General features: G+C 39.6%; 1 protein-coding gene across 1 annotated transcript; it reads left to right on the top strand.

The window, feature by feature from the left end:
* Nucleotides 1-1,212: 1,212 nt before the first annotated feature.
* On the top strand, nt 1,213-15,741 carry EIF2S3 (eukaryotic translation initiation factor 2 subunit gamma). Its single transcript, XM_037046212.1, has 12 exons — nt 1,213-1,518; nt 2,024-2,087; nt 3,270-3,397; nt 3,486-3,607; nt 5,642-5,736; nt 7,183-7,341; nt 8,623-8,757; nt 10,398-10,492; nt 11,365-11,509; nt 12,184-12,353; nt 12,716-12,888; nt 15,197-15,741. The coding sequence occupies exons 1-12, from the start codon at nt 1,450-1,452 to the stop codon at nt 15,258-15,260; spliced, it is 1,419 nt and encodes a 472-aa protein (XP_036902107.1). The 5' UTR covers nt 1,213-1,449; the 3' UTR covers nt 15,261-15,741.
* Nucleotides 15,742-18,704: the final 2,963 nt, after the last annotated feature.

Here is an 18,704-nt window from a genome sequence, read left to right as displayed (position 1 = left end):
TCAACTATTTACAAACTAAGATAGGTTCTAAACTTATAAATTTGTAAGTTCCTAAATGTAGCACTAAATGCCTCCACCCAAATACAATGCGTTGTACAGTTTCTACCATCACTTAACCAATAAATGCATTTATTGAAGCATAATTTCCTACTTTAAGTAAACTGTTGTACCTAAAATTTATGAAAACATTCATTTTAATCTTACTTAAGTATTCTGTGAACACAGGTAACCTCAATTCTTACTCACCTCTCCTTACATTTTTTTTTCTGGCTAGAATGAGTACCTGCTAATGATGGAAAATTTGTAAAGCATAAATGTGTGAAAGAGAAATAAAACTTGCATTCTTTTTAATATTGGATGAAGAAAAGGACTACGGCTCAAAAATCTTTAAATTTCAAAATACCTATTTAGGGGTAATCTTTCCATTAAATAAGGGGGTGTTTCTGGATCAGCTTTAAAACAACAACAAAAAAACCCTCTTGGGCGCTCTTTTTTTTTTAAACAGTGGGGACCTTGTATTTTATTTTTATTGTACATTTTAATTTTTACACAACTTGCATTCAACAACTTCTGTATTAGTTTCATATATACAGCAGAGTGGTTAGAAAATCGTGTGCTTTACAGAGTGGACCCCAGTGTTTCAAATGCCTACCTGGGTACATACATAGTTATTAAAATATTTTTAATTCATTATTTTATTATTGTTCAAGTACAGTTGTCTGCATTTTCTTTGGGCGCTCTTAAGGACACCCAGCTTCTATCTTAACTCAATTCTAGCGCCATCATGATCCATCTCTCTAGCACTGAAAACGTCTCTCCCAAAACAAGTTAGACTCCGCTTTTGCCATCCCTGGGCCGCGGAACCTCCGCGCGAGGGCGTCCTCACCGCCGCCCGCCTGGTGACGCAAGGCGCCGTGAACGTTGCCAGCCCTGCGCGTGGCTTCTTCCCAGCCAATAGCTCCGTCACAGGTGGGCCGGACCTAAGCCGACCTCGCCTTATTAAATTGCGGAAATTGGTAAAGAAAGACGTTCCCACACTCTGTCCTCACATCCTACTTAAGGTTCCCAGGTTCTGGGAAACCCTTCCGGCTATCCCCACGGGAAACGGAAGTGGCTTCTCCCGCGCAAGCGCGCGCAATGTTAATTTCACCCGCCTAGCCAGGGGCCTTTTTTGGGGGCTGCCCTCAGCTTTGCCTGCACAAAAAAACCAACATGTCTGCAGCGAATGGATCCCGAAACTTTGCCTCGAGTTTTCTAGTAATCCTACCGGCAAGTACTATATGAACTCAATCAGGAAGAAGTCCAAGCAGTGAGGTCCTGCTGCACCGGTCATCCTCCTGTCCCCGGCCTGGGCCCTAGTCTGCCGTCCCGCTTTCGCTCCTCCCCTCCCCCGCTGCATTCTGTACGGTCAGGCTGCTGCCGCGCCGACTTCCTTCCTCTCCAGACAAGATGGCGGGGGGCGAGGCTGGCGTGACTCTCGGCCAGCCGCATCTTTCTCGCCAAGATCTCGCTACATTGGTAAGGTTTCGATCTGGGGGAACGCGGAGTGAACTCGGAAGGGGGATGCCTGGGCCTCCTGGGTGGCGTTGAGACAAAGTAGTTCCGAGCTGTCAGCAGCGTGGCTAGCTCTTAAAGGGGAGGTGGTAAGCCGCACTGGCGCCGCCACCTGCACGTCTGCGAGTCCGCGAGTCAGCGAGCTGGGCAGTGGGGTGTGAGATCGTGGGACCTAAACGTCCTTAAGGTTGTCACTTATGAAGGTCTGGGAAGGGCTGTCAAGATTGGGCGATCTCGGACCTATACGTTTCCTATAGTGAATGGATGTGTAGTCTCTTGTAACGATGAGGGACTTTTAAAGTTTCCCGGTTATCAGAGTACAAGATTGCTTATACAAGAGAAGCGCATTAGAAATAGGGGAGAGCTGTTTACATGGTGGCGAGCTGTAGGTCACATGTAAAGCCAAAGGAAGAGTTGTGACTTGCCTTATGTACAGTGATTAAAAATAAAGTAAAATGTTTGATTGCAGGATGTTAGCAAATTGACGCCACTTTCACACGAAGTTATCAGCAGACAAGCCACAATTAATATAGGTAAGATAAGAATTTCTTGGAGACCTGAGTTGCTTGATCTCTGGCAAGTGATTTTAACCTCTCTTTGTGTGATTACTTGAATTATATGAGGATGCAAATATTCAAATAGACATTGAGCGCCTGTGAGCAAAGCACCTGCTAGATTTTGGGGGGAAACACATGTTGCCCTTGCCTAGCTTACAGACTAGGTGAGAAAAAAAGATACAGACCTATGAGAAATTTAATCGCACGAGGTGACGGGTAGTCATGTAGTACTTTAAGGAAGTAAATGTGCCTATACTCGCCACAGAGTTATTGCAGGGGCAGACTTTTTGAAAGTTTTATTTGATATGTAGGCTATTATTAAGTACAATATTTTTTTCCTTAATTGACACCTAGAACTTTAGAGAAGAAGGTAGTCAACTGAGTGCAAATTTGGGGGTATTTGAGAGTCTGTACAAACAGCACAGTAAAACCTAGTTAAAAGTAAGGCTCTACCATCAGGCTGTTAAAAAGTTGTAAGACTTGTGCTGCCCTTGATAGCATTACCGTAATTAAACCTGAGTTGTTTTCTCATATTCATGGGTGCCTTTTGGTTGGGCTCATCCTACCCATTTATTTCACTTTGGGAATGCTGGAAAGTCTCAGAATATACAAGACATTATGTATTTTTTTTATTGAGCATTTATTTTAAATGAAGGCAGTCTTTTCTGTGATTAAAAACATGAGATGAATAGTTTTTAGTATGCTGGGTATGCGGTGTTTTGTGGGGTTTTTTTTTTTTTGAAAATAATTTTTTAAGCCCTCACCTGAAGATGTATTTATTGGTTTGAAAGAGAGAGGAAGGAAGAGAGAGAAACATCAGTTGTTTCCCATCCATGGTCTGATCAGGGATGAAAGCTGCAACCTTTTGGTGCACAGGATGCTCCAACCCACTGAGCCACCTGGCCAGGGTACTGAGTATGAGGTTTGAACAGGGTTATCAGTTACATGGAAAATTCACTTCATTCCTGTCTCAGAATATGTTTTTAATAGAAAAGAATATGTGGGATCAAAAAACTGAAGTCACTGTTGGTTTTATATTGATATTTATAATGAGTTATGGCTTTGGGTTTTCTACTCTAACACTATTTGGAAAAAAGAAATTTTGTGCAATTGTGTGTGTGTGTGTGTGTGAATTAATTTATTGGACTTTGTCTGTAGGTACAATTGGTCATGTAGCTCATGGGAAATCCACAGTTGTAAAAGCTATTTCTGGAGTTCACACTGTCAGGTTCAAAAATGAGCTAGAAAGAAATATTACAATCAAGCTTGGATATGCTAATGCCAAGGTGAGCTGCGTATTATGGAACTAGAAATTAACTTTAATTGGAATGTACAGGTAATAAACCCAAATCTTCTTTTCATTGAAACTTTTAGATTTATAAACTTGATGACCCAAGCTGTCCTCGGCCAGAATGTTACCGATCCTGTGGAAGTAGTACACCTGATGAGTTCCCCACAGACATTCCAGGGACCAAAGGGAACTTCAAATTAGTCAGGTGACCTCTTTGGTGCTAAAAACACTTTATATTTTGTTGTCTTGTGGTTGGTGCTTTTTGAAATATTTAACTGGGGATTAAACAGTGAACCTAATTGCTGAATGATTTTGTTATTTTTCCATTATTTTATGTTGTTAATGGCGATAATGACAATAATGTGAAAAGTCAGGTATTTAAACCCAAGATACTTATTTATGTGCAAGTTCTCCAAAGGAAAAGTATCACATAGGCAGAATGGAATGGAGGGAAACAGCTTATTGGATTCAAGGGATTCTTTTTTTATCAGGCTTCCTAAATTTCTTTTTAACAGCATGGTTTCTGTTCTTGTGGTGGTGGTGGGGGGGAACAAAGCCATTCTTAATTATCTCTCTTAGGTACATGGGTTTGTTAGCCATCTACTTTATGAATATGGCTGTGTCTTCTGGTTCCTTATCAGAGGGTACTAACATCAACCTAGTAATGTTTTGGGGATACGCCACAAGAGATTTTAGATTAGGGTCAGGGCTGGGACTAGGGGGAGGTGAGTAAGGCCCTTCCTTGCCTTGGGCCCAAAATTTAAGGGGGAGAAGGGATGCTGAAAACTCTTAGTAGTTAAGATAAGTAGTATTTTAAGCAATGGTTTTTTTAATTATTTGAAAGAAATTGTGATAAACAGAATATCATTTGTTTAAATAAGTGTGGGCTTGAAATTACTTTTTTTTTTTCCTCTTCTAGTCAGTATTACTTTTTCTTGTTTTGGATTCAGCACGGCATTGTTACCAGTCCTTTTTTCATTTAAGATTTTGATATTTTACCATGGATTTTTGGCATTAATTTCAGTTTTTGACAACATTAAATTTAAATATTATTTATCTTGATTACTAAGATTTTTGTCACTCCCTTAAATTTTGCACCCAAGTATTTCGCTTGTCTCATCGTGCTTAGGGCACTGATCACAGATTAGCAAACTTTTCTGATAGTAAATATTTTTGCTTTGCAGGCCATGAGTTCTCTGTTTTAGCGACCTAGCTCTGCTCTCCACCCAGCTCTGCTCTCGTGTTACGATAGTGTTTTAGATAGTGACAGTATGAGCATACACTTTTTAAAAAAAGATTTTATTTAGCCCTGTCTGGTGTGGTTCAGTGGGTTGAGTCCCTGCCTGCAAACTGATGGGTCTGTGGTTTGATTCCCAGTCAGGGCACATGCCTAGGTTGTGGACTAGGTCCCCAGTTGCAGACATGTGAGAGGCAACCACACACTAATGTTTCTCTCCCTCTCTTTCTCCCTTCCCCCTTCTCTGAAAATAAATAATATCTTTTTAAAAAAAGATTTTTATTTACTTTCAGAGAGGGGAAGGGAGAAAGAGGGAAACATCAATGTGCAAAAGAAACATCAGTGGGTTGCGTCTTGCCCGCCCCCATTGGAGACCCACCCACAAGCCAGGTATGTGCCCTGACTAGGAATCAGCCTGTGACCTTTTGATTTGCAGGCTGGTGCTCAGTCCACTGACCCACACCAGCCAGAGCAAGTATATACTTCTTTAACATAATGGTTCTGAATGAGTAATACAGGTTTGTTTGTTTTAAATAGTGCTGCCATGTCCGATTCAGATTAGCAATTGCAGCTTTTCAAGGTGCTGGAGAAAATTTTGGCAAATTATTTTTTCAGATGACAATGCCCATTACATTAACACTGCTTTAGCATTCATATACATGCCATTCCCTATATACACTCTACCATATTTACTTTAATTGGATTTGGTAGTTTCTGTCTCTTGAGTTGTTTGTAGCTATCACATAGCCAATTTCATTTACTTTGCAATGACCTGCAGCGGTTCGACTCAGCAAGTGGGTAATCTTATTTCCAAGGTCTAAAAACACCAAGTCCTGTATGTAACCACTTGACTTGATAGTAGTAAGAATTATTTATATATTTTTATTCCATTTTTATATGTAATATGTTCTGCATATCAAGTGATTTAATTTTGGGAAGTCTGTAACTTGCATCTTGAAGTATTGATCGATCTTGGACTGATTGCTGTTTCTCCACGGTTAGACATGTTTCCTTTGTCGACTGTCCTGGCCACGATATTTTGATGGCTACCATGCTGAACGGTGCCGCAGTGATGGATGCAGCTCTTCTGTTGATAGGTAAGTACATCAGAATTGGTTTGGACGAATCACTGTGGAGCAAATCCAAGATGAAATATTTAAAGGGGAACTAAGGCCTTTAGGGGCCATACCCATTACCTAAGGGCAACATGAATGGAAACTACCGTGAAATCTAGGATGGCATCCGTGCCTACCAGCTATCGAAAAATGTTAAACCAGGCAGACTGAGGGCAGATGTCTTACGAGGATTCATATGGTAGTAAATATTTTAAAAGATCAGTAATTCATTTTCCCCATTCAGATTACATGAAATGGTTTGTTTTAAATTTACATGTAAAGGTCCATGTATTTTTTTTTGTCTCTGAGCTGTCCACTGCAACACTGATTTATAATGTTTGTTTTTTAAAACCCTTACCCAAGGAAATGCCCACAGATTCTCGAGAGAAGGGAAGAGAGAGAGGGACAGAAACATTGATACAAGAGAGGAATACCGATAGGTTGTCCCTCACACATACCCTGGCCAGGGGCCGAACCTGCAACCCAGGCACATGCCTGGACCAGGAATCAAACCCATGACCCTTCAGTCTACGGGATGACACTTCAACCATTGAGCCACACTGCCCAGGACAATATAATGTGTTTTTTTTTTAGATGCAAATCTCATTCTTTGTAAGTGTTGAAGTCTGGGCCTGCATTGGGATTTTCAAGGCTAGGGTTGTGCTACCTTCTTTATGTGAGCTGTTGAGAGTTTTGTTGCTATGGAATATAATTTCTTAAAAGTATGCCAAATGGATACAGGACAGGACAGTTGAACGTCACTGCTTAGAGAGGATGATCATTGGAGTGCCCAACAAGACATGCCTATTTCTTTATGATACACTGTTGGTTATCTTCACAATTAGTAGTCTTCCCTCCTTTGTTAGGGAGTAGCCTCTGATAGTTGAAATTCATGGACTGTATTAAGTGTCTTCCCCTCTTAATTACTTTCTGTCTCTTAGGAGCTTGACTAGACTGGCACATTTCTAATACCGGATAGAGCCTTATGCCTGAGCAGAAGCTGAGGGCAGACCCCAAGATGCCAAACTTGTTGATTCCAGACTTCTTGCTTAGGGCCAGCAGTGGGAGCCAAATGATGTGTCCACGACTTTTGCCTTGAATAGGGCTAGGGCATTCAGATGTTCCCTTTATTAGATTTGGTGGTAAAATACACATAATGTAAAATTTGTCACTTTAGTATTTGAAGTGTACAGTTCAGGGACATGAAGTACACTGACCAGTGTTGTACAAGCATCACCATTGTCTAGTTCCAGAACATCTTCATTCCCCCAAAAGGGAACCCTGTGCCCATTAGACAGTCACTCTATTCCCCCTTCCCCCAGTCCAGCCCCTGGCAACCACTAATCTGATTTCTGTCTCTTATGGATTTGCCTCTTCTGGCAAGTATTTCCAGCTAATTCTCATGCATCTGTTTTCTTCATCATCTAGCTGGTAATGAGTCTTGTCCTCAGCCTCAAACTTCTGAACACCTGGCTGCTATAGAAATCATGAAACTGAAGCATATTTTGATTCTACAAAATAAAATAGATTTGGTAAAAGAAAGCCAGGCCAAAGAACAGTATGAACAGATCCTTGCATTTGTACAAGGTAAGACACTAGTAGTATCTTGCTACATCTGTGAGTCACTTTGAGAGCCATTTAATCCAGATACCAGATGTTAATTTAACTCTTAATATAACAGAGTATCTAAAACAGGGTAAACTTAAGGACTTTAAGCCTTATTTTTCTTTACCTACCACAAGTGAAATCTGTTTCTGAGTTTGATAGACTAGCAGGGGTGTCCAACCCCTGGCCTGGAGGCTGCATGCAGCCCAGGATTACTATGAATGCGGCCCAACACAAAATTGTGAATTTACTTAAAACATCATGAGATTTTTGTTTTGTTTTCGTTAGTGTTTGTATATTTAGTATGTGGCCCAAGAAAACTCTTCTTCCATTGTGGCCCAGAGATGCTAAAAGGTTGGACACCCTGGACTAAAGTATATATTTGCTGCTTGAAAGTTAGAAGTGAACTCATATTCTGGAAGCTATCAGTTTAAAAAACTCCTCAGTGGTAGTAAAATGAATAAAAGCATTAGAAAAGAATAGGTTTTAAACTGTTCTTACTTGGTAGCTACTTTGAGAATTGGGGCTGATGATCATTTATTTAATTTTTCTGGTCCCTTTCTCTAACAGTGTAGTGTTTTTCCTTTCAGGGAAAGATATGATGCATCTTTTTTGTATCTCATGCGAGGATATATTTTATTGATTGTAGAGAGACAAATGTGAATTGGTTGCCTTCCATACGCACACCTACTGGGGTTCGAATCCGCAACCTCGGCATGTGTCCTAACCAGGAATCGAACCCACAGCCTTTTGGTGTATGGGCCAACACTCCAACTAACTGAGCCACCCTGCCAGGGCCAAACATGATACATCTTACTGTATCATGACATGATTCTCTCTCAGCTTTGTTTTTCTTATTAGAAAGGTTGACTTCTCATGAACTCAGTCCTATCGTAATAAAAAAGAATAAGTCATATTGATTAAAATCTAATTATGTTTGTTCCATTTCTTTGACCAGCCTGTTTGGCATATAGTTAATAAGGAGCAAATATTATATGTGCAGCAGTCTTTGCTTAGCAAAGAGTCTGTAATTTTACCTTGACATTTATTGGAAGGTTAATTACATGTTATTAGAAATCTCTCAACTGGTAAAGTGCTTTTTCCCAGGAGTGTTAATATTTTATTCCTTTAAACAGTTGTGTCATTTTAGTATATTAAATATACTTATTAATACATTTAAAATTTTAATAGTTTCACGTAATATGTATAGAATAAGTTTTGTAAAATTGAAGAATTTTAACTTTGCTGAATTCTGTCATATAGGTACAGTAGCAGAAGGAGCTCCTATTATTCCAATTTCTGCTCAGCTGAAATACAACATTGAAGTTGTCTGTGAGTACATAGTAAAGAAAATTCCAGTACCCCCAAGAGATTTTACTTCAGAACCCCGACTTATTGGTAAGTGCTAGGATTTGTCTTTAATTCTTACTGGATCTTTTCTACATTGGTGATTCTCCCTTAAGAGTGTTTATTACTATTTTCTCCTTCTGCAGAGGTGATAATAAATTATAATCTTCATAGAAATTATTTTGAAATTGATGAATTTTGAGATTGTATTGGCAGTACTAGATCACATTACTGGTTGAGGAACAGAGCCCTGAATATAGAAGGAACTCTTAACCTTTTTGTGTTCGGTATATGGCATATTATATGATCAAGGTGAATAATACAGTACTCTCTATGGAATTACATTGTAGCCAGGAACAGGATATTAGAACTCGTACAAATGATTTCATTGTACCATTCATGAAGATCTTTTTCTCTTTTTTTGTATTTATATGTATTTAAATACATATAAATACATCTATAAAATGTATTTATAGATCTTTTATTTATTTTTATAAAGGAGAAAAGAGGGAGAGAAACAACAATATGTAGTTGCCTCTCGCATACCCCCGATGGGGACTTGACCTGCAACCCAGGCATGTGCCCTAGACTGGGAATCGAACCAGCAACCCTTTGGTTTGCAGGCTGGCACTCAGTCCACTGAGCCACATTGGCCGAGGCTATTAATGAAGATTTTCATGTCCCTTTCACTTTTACTTAAGTTCATAATATCGATATCAGTGTAATTTGATCATCTAAGCTTGTGATTTTTACCCAGAAATGTAGGAGCCTTTTCAAAAGAGACACTTGAGCCCTTGTGGGCCTTTGCCTGAGGCCCACCTGTGTGTTGTGGGAAGGGTCTCTTGGGTGATTGCGATGCATATCCTCTGTTCAGGGACACTGAGCTCAGAACCTAAGTGCTAGTCAGGTAGTCCTGGAGTAGTTGTGTGGTTTTAAAACTAAATTTTTATTTCAGAAATTATATAATATAGGGGTATATAGAGATAAAAGTCCATGGTTTTCCTGCCTCCCACTTCTAGCCCTAAAGTAACCAAAGTAAACAGTTGGTGTATATTATTCCCCATACCTCTCTTTGTTCATATCATGCTTTTTGTTTTAATTTTTTTTATCCTCACCCAAGGACATTTTTTCATTGGTGTAGAGGGGGGAGGGGGGAGGGAAAGAGACATCCATGTGAGAAACATTGAGTAGTTGCTTTCTCATACGTGTCCCAACTGGGGTACAGTTGTCTGTGCCCTCACTGGGATTCGAACAGGTAACTTTCCAATCTAGGAGACAATGCCCCCCAAATGAGCCACACCGACCAGGTTTGTTTTGATTTTTCTTTGTGGAAGTGAGATCATATTGTGTGTTACTTTAGTAAGTAGGAGTTTTTCCCTAATAGTACATGAAGGTTATCCTCCCATATCATTACATATGGTTCTACATTGTTTAATAGCCGTGTGACACTCTGTAGTATTGATGTATCATAAAATACCTCCCATCACTGATCTCTGAAGTTATTTTCACTTTCCCGTCCTAAGGAAGGCTGCAGTATACTTAGTTGGAGTAATAATATTAGATTTTGTCACAAAGCCATCCTTATGGTGTAAATCTGATGTGTCTACTATTTTAGGAAAGGTAAGTTAGAAAATAATATTTTTTCCTAAAGTTAAAATTAACAGAATTGGCTTTACTATGTTTTCTTTCAGTTATTAGGTCCTTTGATGTCAACAAACCTGGCTGCGAAGTTGATGACCTTAAGGGCGGTGTGGCTGGCGGTAGTATTCTAAAAGGAGTGCTGAAGGTAAATGGTTTTGGTTTGTTTTTAAGATTTTATTTACTTATTTTTCGAGAGGGGAAGGGAAGGAGAAAGAGTGGGAGAGAAACATCCATGTGTGGTTGCCTCTCGTGCACCCTAATCTGAGGACCTGGCCTGCAACCCTGGCATGTGCCCTGACTGGGAATTGAACCAGCAGTCCTTTGGTTCGTAGGCCTGTGCTCAATGCACTGAGCTATACCAGCCCAGGCTAAACGGGGTTTTGATTTTTGTGTGTGTGTTTTTTAAATTGGGGTAACACTGGTTAATAACATTATTTAAATTTTCAGGTTTCTATGACTTTATAATACGTCTGTATGCTCCATTGTGTGCTGACCACCCAAAGTCTAGTGGTTGTGTTTTTGTTTTATTTGTTCTTCCCTGGTGGGGTTTTTTTCTTCCACTTACGGTTTACATTCAATTATTCTGTATTAGTTTCAGATGTACAGTGAAGTGGTTAGAAAATCATGTACTTCCCTATTCTTAATCAGGAAAAGAGTATGGATATCCCAAATTGAAAAATTACATTTTATAGTGTCTAGTTCTTGTTGTAGGTGTCATTGTATACTATTACTGTTTTTTTAATGTGTCCGACCTCTGACTTTATAGGCTCCTCCTGAGTATGGAGCACGTTTTTGTGGGCATAGGCTTATTAGTAGGTGGTTAGAGACACTCGATGGCTCTGGTTCGGAAGATCTCTTTTCACTTCTTATTTTTTTAATTGTGATCTTTGAAATAGAGAAGGGATCGCCTTTTCCGTTTTCTGGTCTTCCTGTTAGTACTTTTTGTATGTAAATGGTAATCGTGCTGTCCACAATTCTAATTATGATGATTCTAATTGCTGATTTATATCTTTACAGGTGGGCCAGGAGATAGAGGTCAGACCTGGTATTGTTTCCAAAGATAGTGAAGGAAAACTCATGTGTAAGCCAATCTTTTCTAAAATTGTGTCACTGTTTGCGGAACATAATGATCTTCAGTATGCTGCCCCAGGGGGTCTTATCGGTAAGGGTTTGCTCTCATCCCTACACTTTTCATTCGTGGTACTCTTCACGGGAAATGGATTACCCAGAAAGACATATTACAGATTTTTAAGAATATTTTATTTATTTATCTTTTAGAGGGGAAGAGAAGGAGAGAGGGAGAGAAATATCAATGTATGGTTGCCTGTCATGTGTCCCCTGCTGACACCCGGCCTGCAACCCAGCATGTGCCCTGACTGGGAATCGAACCGCGATCATGTGGTTTGCAGGCCCGCGCTCAATCCACTGAGCTACACCAGCCAGGGCTATCTTTTTTTATTAGCCTTTCAGGGGAGAAATGACAGGCATATGTTATGCAGACTACTCATAAATTTTGTGTTTTCAACCTTCATTAAGGATGCTCAGACTTATTTTTGAGTTCAGCTATTACCTTTTTGCCCTTTGTTTAGAATTTGAATCAAGACAGTCTTTCTGTTTACAAATGCCCAACTAACTAGTGAGTTTACATTTCTATTTCTTTGAATAAAGTGGGTATTTTGTCACGTCTATGTAGCTGTTAACATGGGTATGGTAGCTGAATACGGGTATGAAACTGTATAGACCCGTGCTGTACTTTGAGTAAGTTTTGGGATAAAGAGCTTTATAGGGAAAGAAGTTGGAATATATATATATCTATAAAATCTTACTTTATATCAGGAGTTGGAACCAAAATTGACCCCACTTTGTGCCGGGCTGACCGAATGGTGGGGCAGGTGCTTGGTGCAGTTGGAGCTTTACCTGAGATCTTCACAGAATTAGAAATCTCCTATTTCCTGCTTAGACGGCTTCTAGGTGTACGCACCGAAGGAGACAAAAAAGCAGCAAAGGTAAGTGCTTTCTGTACTTCCCATTACAAAAAGCGAGAGTGGTGTTGAGACTAGTTTAACAGTCCACCTGGGATAAAGAAAGCAAAAGTGAATGAATTTGACTTCTTGAACATTGAGAGCTTCGATATGTCCGTCCGTGTAAAGTGAAACAAAGCCAAACAGCGAAAGGTCTGTTACGTGCGACAGGGCCATAGTCGTTTACCCATTTTTTTTTCTTCTTCAAAAGTCTCAGTACAATTACATTGGCAGCAATGGGAACTTGTTGACATCTATTTTTGGCAGGGATGTAAAAAAGTAAGCAGTAATTTTTGGAATGCGTTTACTCATTTGGTGAATTATTTTTCCTCCTTTTATTTCTCTAGGTGCAGAAGCTGTCTAAGAATGAAGTGCTCATGGTGAACATAGGATCCCTGTCGACCGGAGGAAGAGTCAGCGCAGTCAAGGCCGATTTGGGCAAAATCGTTCTGACTAATCCTGTGTGCACAGAAGTAGGAGAAAAAATTGCCCTGAGCCGAAGAGTTGAGAAACACTGGCGGTAAGTTTATTAGCCTTTGTCACTGTCTAATGAAGACGACCCAGTCAGCCCTGAGTGGTCTGGCTCAGTGGATTGAGTGCTGGCCTGTGAACTGCAGGGTCCCTGGTTTGATTCCCAGTCGAGGCATGTTCCTGAGTTGCGGGGCCAGGCCCCTGGTGTGGGGAGTGTGAGATGTAACCATACACTGAGGTTTCTCTTTCTCCCTCCCTTCCCCTCTCTCTAAAAATAAAACTAAATTTAAGAAAATTTTTTAAACATTAATTTTGTTAAGTTTTCAGTGGTGTACATGCACACTTTTCCTTGAATGCAACAGTTATGGTGGCTTTAACTTTCAAGTATTTATTTAGATGTCTTTGAAATCTGTATTTCCAGCCTTGATTTGTGATAGACACCTCTGCAAAACCAGTGGATTTGGTTCAATATTTCCCTTGTCTTTGGCTCTTTGAAACTTTTATTTGGAGATAAATTCAACTTAACGGGAAAATCAACAAGAGTTGCACACAGAACTCCTGTATTCCCTTTTCCCAAGTGCATAATTTATTTGTGTGTGTATATGTGTGAACATTTTTCTGAACCATGTAAGGCATAGGTTATATATAGTCATGCCCCCTGATCTCTTAATACTTCACTGTGTATTTCCTAAAAACAAAGATACTCTCTCACATAACCACTTAGAGAGAAGGTTAATGTTGATAAAATGCTAAAATCTACAGTCCATATTCTAGTTTCATTGCTTGCCTCAATTAACTTCCTCTGCCCTTCCAGTCTGGGGTCATACACTACATTTAGTTTTCGTGTCTCTAATCGGAAACTTACTCAGCCTTTCTTTGTGTTGACTTTGACAGCTTTGAAGAATACCAGCTACTAGCTTTATAGACTGTTCCTCAATTTGGGTTTATCTGATGTTTCCTAAGATTAGATTCAGGTTTTTGCTTTTATTTTTTATTTTTATTTTTTAAGATTTTATTTATTTTCAGAGAGAGGGGAAGGAAAGGAGAAAGAGAGGGAGAGAAACATTAATGCGTGGTTGCCTTTCATGGGCCTCCCACTGGGGACCTGGTCCGTATGTGACCTGAATGGGAATCGAACCAGTAATCCTTTGGTTTGCAGGCTGGCGCTCAATCCACTGAGCCACAGCAGCCAGGGCAGGTTTTGTATTCTTGACTGGAATACTTACGTAGGTGGTGATGTCTCAGGGAATCCCAGTCAGAAGCTCATGGTATCTGAGTACTCCTCCTCATTGAAGTTAATTCGATCATGCACCAGGTGTTGGCCAGCTTTTCACTATGTAGTTACTCTTTTTACCCTTGCAACTAATAAGCATTCTATAGGGGGACTCTTGCAAGTAGCCTGCTCCTCATCAAATCACTTTTCGAGGATGTTCCCAAGTCATATTGTACCTCCCGTCTCCAGTATCTGTCCACTAATAGAAGAATGTTCAGCCTGGCCAGGTAGCTCATTTAGTTCACCAAGTTGCAGATTCAGTCCCCAGTCAGGGCACGTAACAAGAATCAACCAGTGAATGCATACACATAAGTGGGACAACAAAATGATGTCTGTCTGTATCTCTCTTTTTCTCTCCTCTTTAAAGTCAGTAAATTAAAAAAAAAGTCTATCAAGAATTACATTTTAGGCTTTACTTAAAGAGCAAGTATGTTAAAATGGTTAAAAGAAATGAGAGCATCTGAATGATTCTTACACTCTTTAGAATTGTGGTTTTAATCCCTGCGTAGGTGGGTTCTGTTGCAAAGCTGCAGTGAAGGTGGCGATCCAGTCTGGTCGTTGGTTAGAGCAGAGGTCCCTCTGCTGTTGAGAGTAATCTGCCAATAGACTATCTAGTCCTGTAGTTCTCTTAATGTCCTTTACCAGCTGAGGTCATGCTGAAGCCACTGATGTGCAGAGGTACTACAAATGATAAAAAGAAGCATTTTTCACAGAGAAAAGGGTAGAGGATGAGACTCTTGAAAAATTATCAGACCGAAGGGGTTTTATATGGTTCCCCAGGTGTATGGGAAGCCTCTTCCTGGTGGCTCTGAAGGAGTAGGTATATTTTAATCGGGTGAAGATGAGCATTCATACAAAAGTAGCAACTTCTTTTTTCTGTCATTCATTCTGGCTAGAGCCCACCTCTCTGGGTCTAAGAATCTAAGACAATAGTGTGAGCTTTCTTTGTGGATGAGGAGGTTTTGGAAACATTCAGATTTAGCAGAGAAGCAAATAAAACCAGTTATGTCAAATGATTGTGTGGTAATGATCATGAAATAGACAAAAAAAAACCCTCACAATTTCTTTCTCTTTCATTCTGCAGTTTGATTGGTTGGGGTCAAATAAGAAGAGGAGTGACCATCAAGCCCACAGTGGATGATGATTGAAGAATCTAGATCAAGTCAGATTTTCAGTTAACGACCCTGGGGGTATATTTTCAAAGCAATGCTAGGGAATAGATTTCACCTTAGTCATTGTTACTCTCCTTTTGGTGATGAAGATATAATCTCCACTAATGAAATAAGGTCTACAGTAAATGTAAAAAGTACTGAATTGAATCTACCAAAATTGATCATGCCCGAGTCATATCTAATTTATATATCAGTGCAGTTTGAAATGAAGCCTCTGGCTACAACCAGCTCTTGTCATAGCACACGTACCACCAGACCTGTTTGAAATAAAATTTTTCTTGTTTTCATAATTTATCTTTGAGTAGCTCCAGGCTTCAAAGTATTGTTACATCAGTGGAAACTTGGACGTGCAAAATTATGAAGACCAGCTTCCCTTTGCTTCATATTATATGTTGCTTTATCTTTGCAATTATGAGTAAAAAAAAATGAGATTCAAATAAAATTATCCTTCAGAGCATGAGTGCTGTTGTCATGGACACACTTTTCTCTCCCCGCTCTCTTCCTGGTCTGGAACACAGGGAACTAGAGCCGGCAGTTCTCACTCTCACCCCATGAAACCCTGAAATTGGTTCTGGGTTGGTTGACACCTGAAATCCAACGGCTCTCTCCCGTTGGGAAATACTGTTACACCAGGTGATTCTAGATAGGTGACAAAGATCTTTCCAGGCCTAATTTTATAAAGTTCTAATAGCCATTTTTTAAAAACACCAGGTTAGCCCAAAAGTCCATATGGGTTTTTTTTGTTGTTGTTTATTTTATTTATTTATTTTTAGAAGGGAAGGGAGGGAGAGGAATATCAATGTGTGGTCGCTTCTCCTGTGGCCCCCCACTGGGGACCTGGCCCACAACTCAGGCATGTGTCCTGATGGGAAATTGAACTGGTGACCCTTTGGTTCGCAGCCCACGCTCAATCCACTGAGCCAGGGCAGGTTTGTTTTTTGTTTTTCCCATAAAATAAAAGACACATTGTTTACATTCACCAGTAACTTTATTGATGTGGATATTTTGAGTGTGTTGGCTATCTCCTGTGTAGTATAATGTTCATTATTCTCAGTGTCTTGATTTGATCGCTTTCGGCTTCAACTGGTCTACCCGACCATGGAACATCGTCCAGCAAGAAATCTTCAGCATGAAACTTCACAAACTGCTTTTGACACATTGAACCAGTCACAACACCTCCTGCATACACTGCAGAAGTCTTTTTTTGCATTTCAGTTGTGTTTTTACCTTTCTTGAAATAATAAGGCATAATACACCAAAGTGTGTATTTTCAGTACTAACATGGCTACACAAAAATTCACCAATTTTATAAGTTTTTGTGTTAATGCACGTTGATATGACAGCTGCCACAATACAGTCTATAACAAAATTGCAGTGAAGTTAAACTATGCACTACTAGAGCCATCTTACAGAAAAAAGCAAAAAAAATTTTTGGTTAACCCAATATTAGTGATTTTTGAACCTTTCAAGAGATGAAAAATACTAGAAAGTAAAGGGTGTGCCCTTTCATTTTTAACTTATTCTCCATGTTCTGTACTTGTCCTGTGCTGTGTTTTTTTATTTTTTACTTTATAAGATTCTGTTTGAGCAGTGGTTCAAGACTGGCAGATTTGCTGGAAAAACTTGGAAAAATGATAGATGCCTCACAGAGATTCTGATTAGATTGGCTTGGGGTGGAGCCCAGGTGTTGTTTTTAAAAACTCCCCAGTGTTGAGAAACAAGTTTAGAGAGTTGAGAACTGGGTGTGTCCGGTAACAAAGAATCTTGCTGAGTTTGGGCAGTCTGATAATACTGTTTAACTGGCTTTTTTAAAATGTGCGTTTAATATGGGACTTGATGTCATATTCATGATAGTATGCTCTTTTGGACATAGAAGCTACTGCCTTGTAGAAGTTTAGAAACTATGGCCATGAGTTCTGGAAGTTTATAAGTTTTGAGGCATATTAATGCTACATAGTTGGTTGACTTTGAAGGTTTGTATTTTAACATGTGGAACACATCTAAGTAAAGCAAGGTTCTAATCCAAATCATTTTATGTCTCACATGTTCCCATGTGTTTTCTAAGCACCTTCTACCAGAAATTCTGAAATAACATAAGATCCGGAGCTTTGCAATAGTTGACTGATTTATTTTCATTAATCTCCCATCAGAACCGATACCAGAAGCCTCTTGTCTATTTCAAACATCCACGTGAATTTCAATAAATTTGCAAAGCACTGTGCTTCGTGTGGATGGGAATACACAAACAATGGGCCTTATATGCATAGAACTTGAAGTCAGTGCAGTGGTTCTCAGCAAAAGGCATACCTAGTTGAGAATCTGCTTGTGATGTTGCTGATGAAAGTGTGTTGCATATGCAAATTCTATTGCCTCTCCTGTCACCAATTCTCACCACCTCCACTGTTACTATCCTAGTCGAAGTCACCAGCGGCAAGCACCCTGTAACCCCTTCCTGCTTCCACCCTTTGCCACTGCAGTCTGTCCTCAGCGTATGTAACTAGCCTTTTTGTAAAAGAATGCTGTGTACAACTCTATGATACATTATAAAGTTAGTCACAGAAATGGGGGGGCGTGAGGACGGTTCACAGCTGGGGCACCATCCAAGTGATTTCCAAGCTGACCTAGAAGCTCTCCTCACTCTTTCACTCTGTATAACCTCCCAAGGTATGTGTGTGTGTGTGTGTGTGTGTGTGTGTGTGTTTTACAGAGGAAAAAAGAACTAATGAGTACAAATAGCTGTACTCTCATAAAACTTCAGAAATCCCATTTCTAGAAAAAGTAATGGCAAAGCTTCCAGTGAAATGGCTGCTTTTCTAAAAATACATTTAAAAAGTTTTAATTACCCAAAATTGAAGTAGCCGCCCTTAAAATACTGATAATCAAGAAACTGAGAAGGTTAAAAAATTACTTTTGCAAAAGTTTTCACAGTCTACCAAATTTGAGGGAATAGGTACCAATTCTGATAAATTGTTCCAGAAAATTGGAAATGAAAAAGCGAAAAAGAAGACATTCTAACTCAATGTTCAAAATTATATTCCTGCTATCCAAACCTGGAAAGAATACTATTAAAAACAACAAAACCACAAGAGACCTTACAAAGTTATGAAATTCATACTAAAATATTAGTAAATTAAGTGCAGCAGTATATAAAAAATGATGCATGAGGTTTTTATAGGTTAAAAAGCATACCTTGAAAATGTATTTGGTACAATTTAAAATTTTTTAAATATAGGTGATGTAGAGAACTTTTTTAAAAAGATTTTATTTATTTATCTTTAGTGGGGAAGGGAAGGAGAGAAGGAGAGAAAAATCAATCTATGGTTGCCTCTTGTGAATCCCCTGCTGGGAACTGGCCTACAACCCAGGCATGTGCCCTGACTGGGAATTGAATGGCGATTGTGTGGTTCGCAGGCCCACACT

Source organism: Sturnira hondurensis, unplaced genomic scaffold, assembly GCF_014824575.4.
Source record: "Sturnira hondurensis isolate 20B ecotype Veracruz unplaced genomic scaffold, ASM1482457v3 Scaffold0005220, whole genome shotgun sequence".
Taxonomy (NCBI): Eukaryota; Metazoa; Chordata; class Mammalia; order Chiroptera; family Phyllostomidae; genus Sturnira; species Sturnira hondurensis.
Note: the sequence above shows the minus strand (reverse complement) of the source record. Positions and strands in the feature narration are given on the sequence as shown.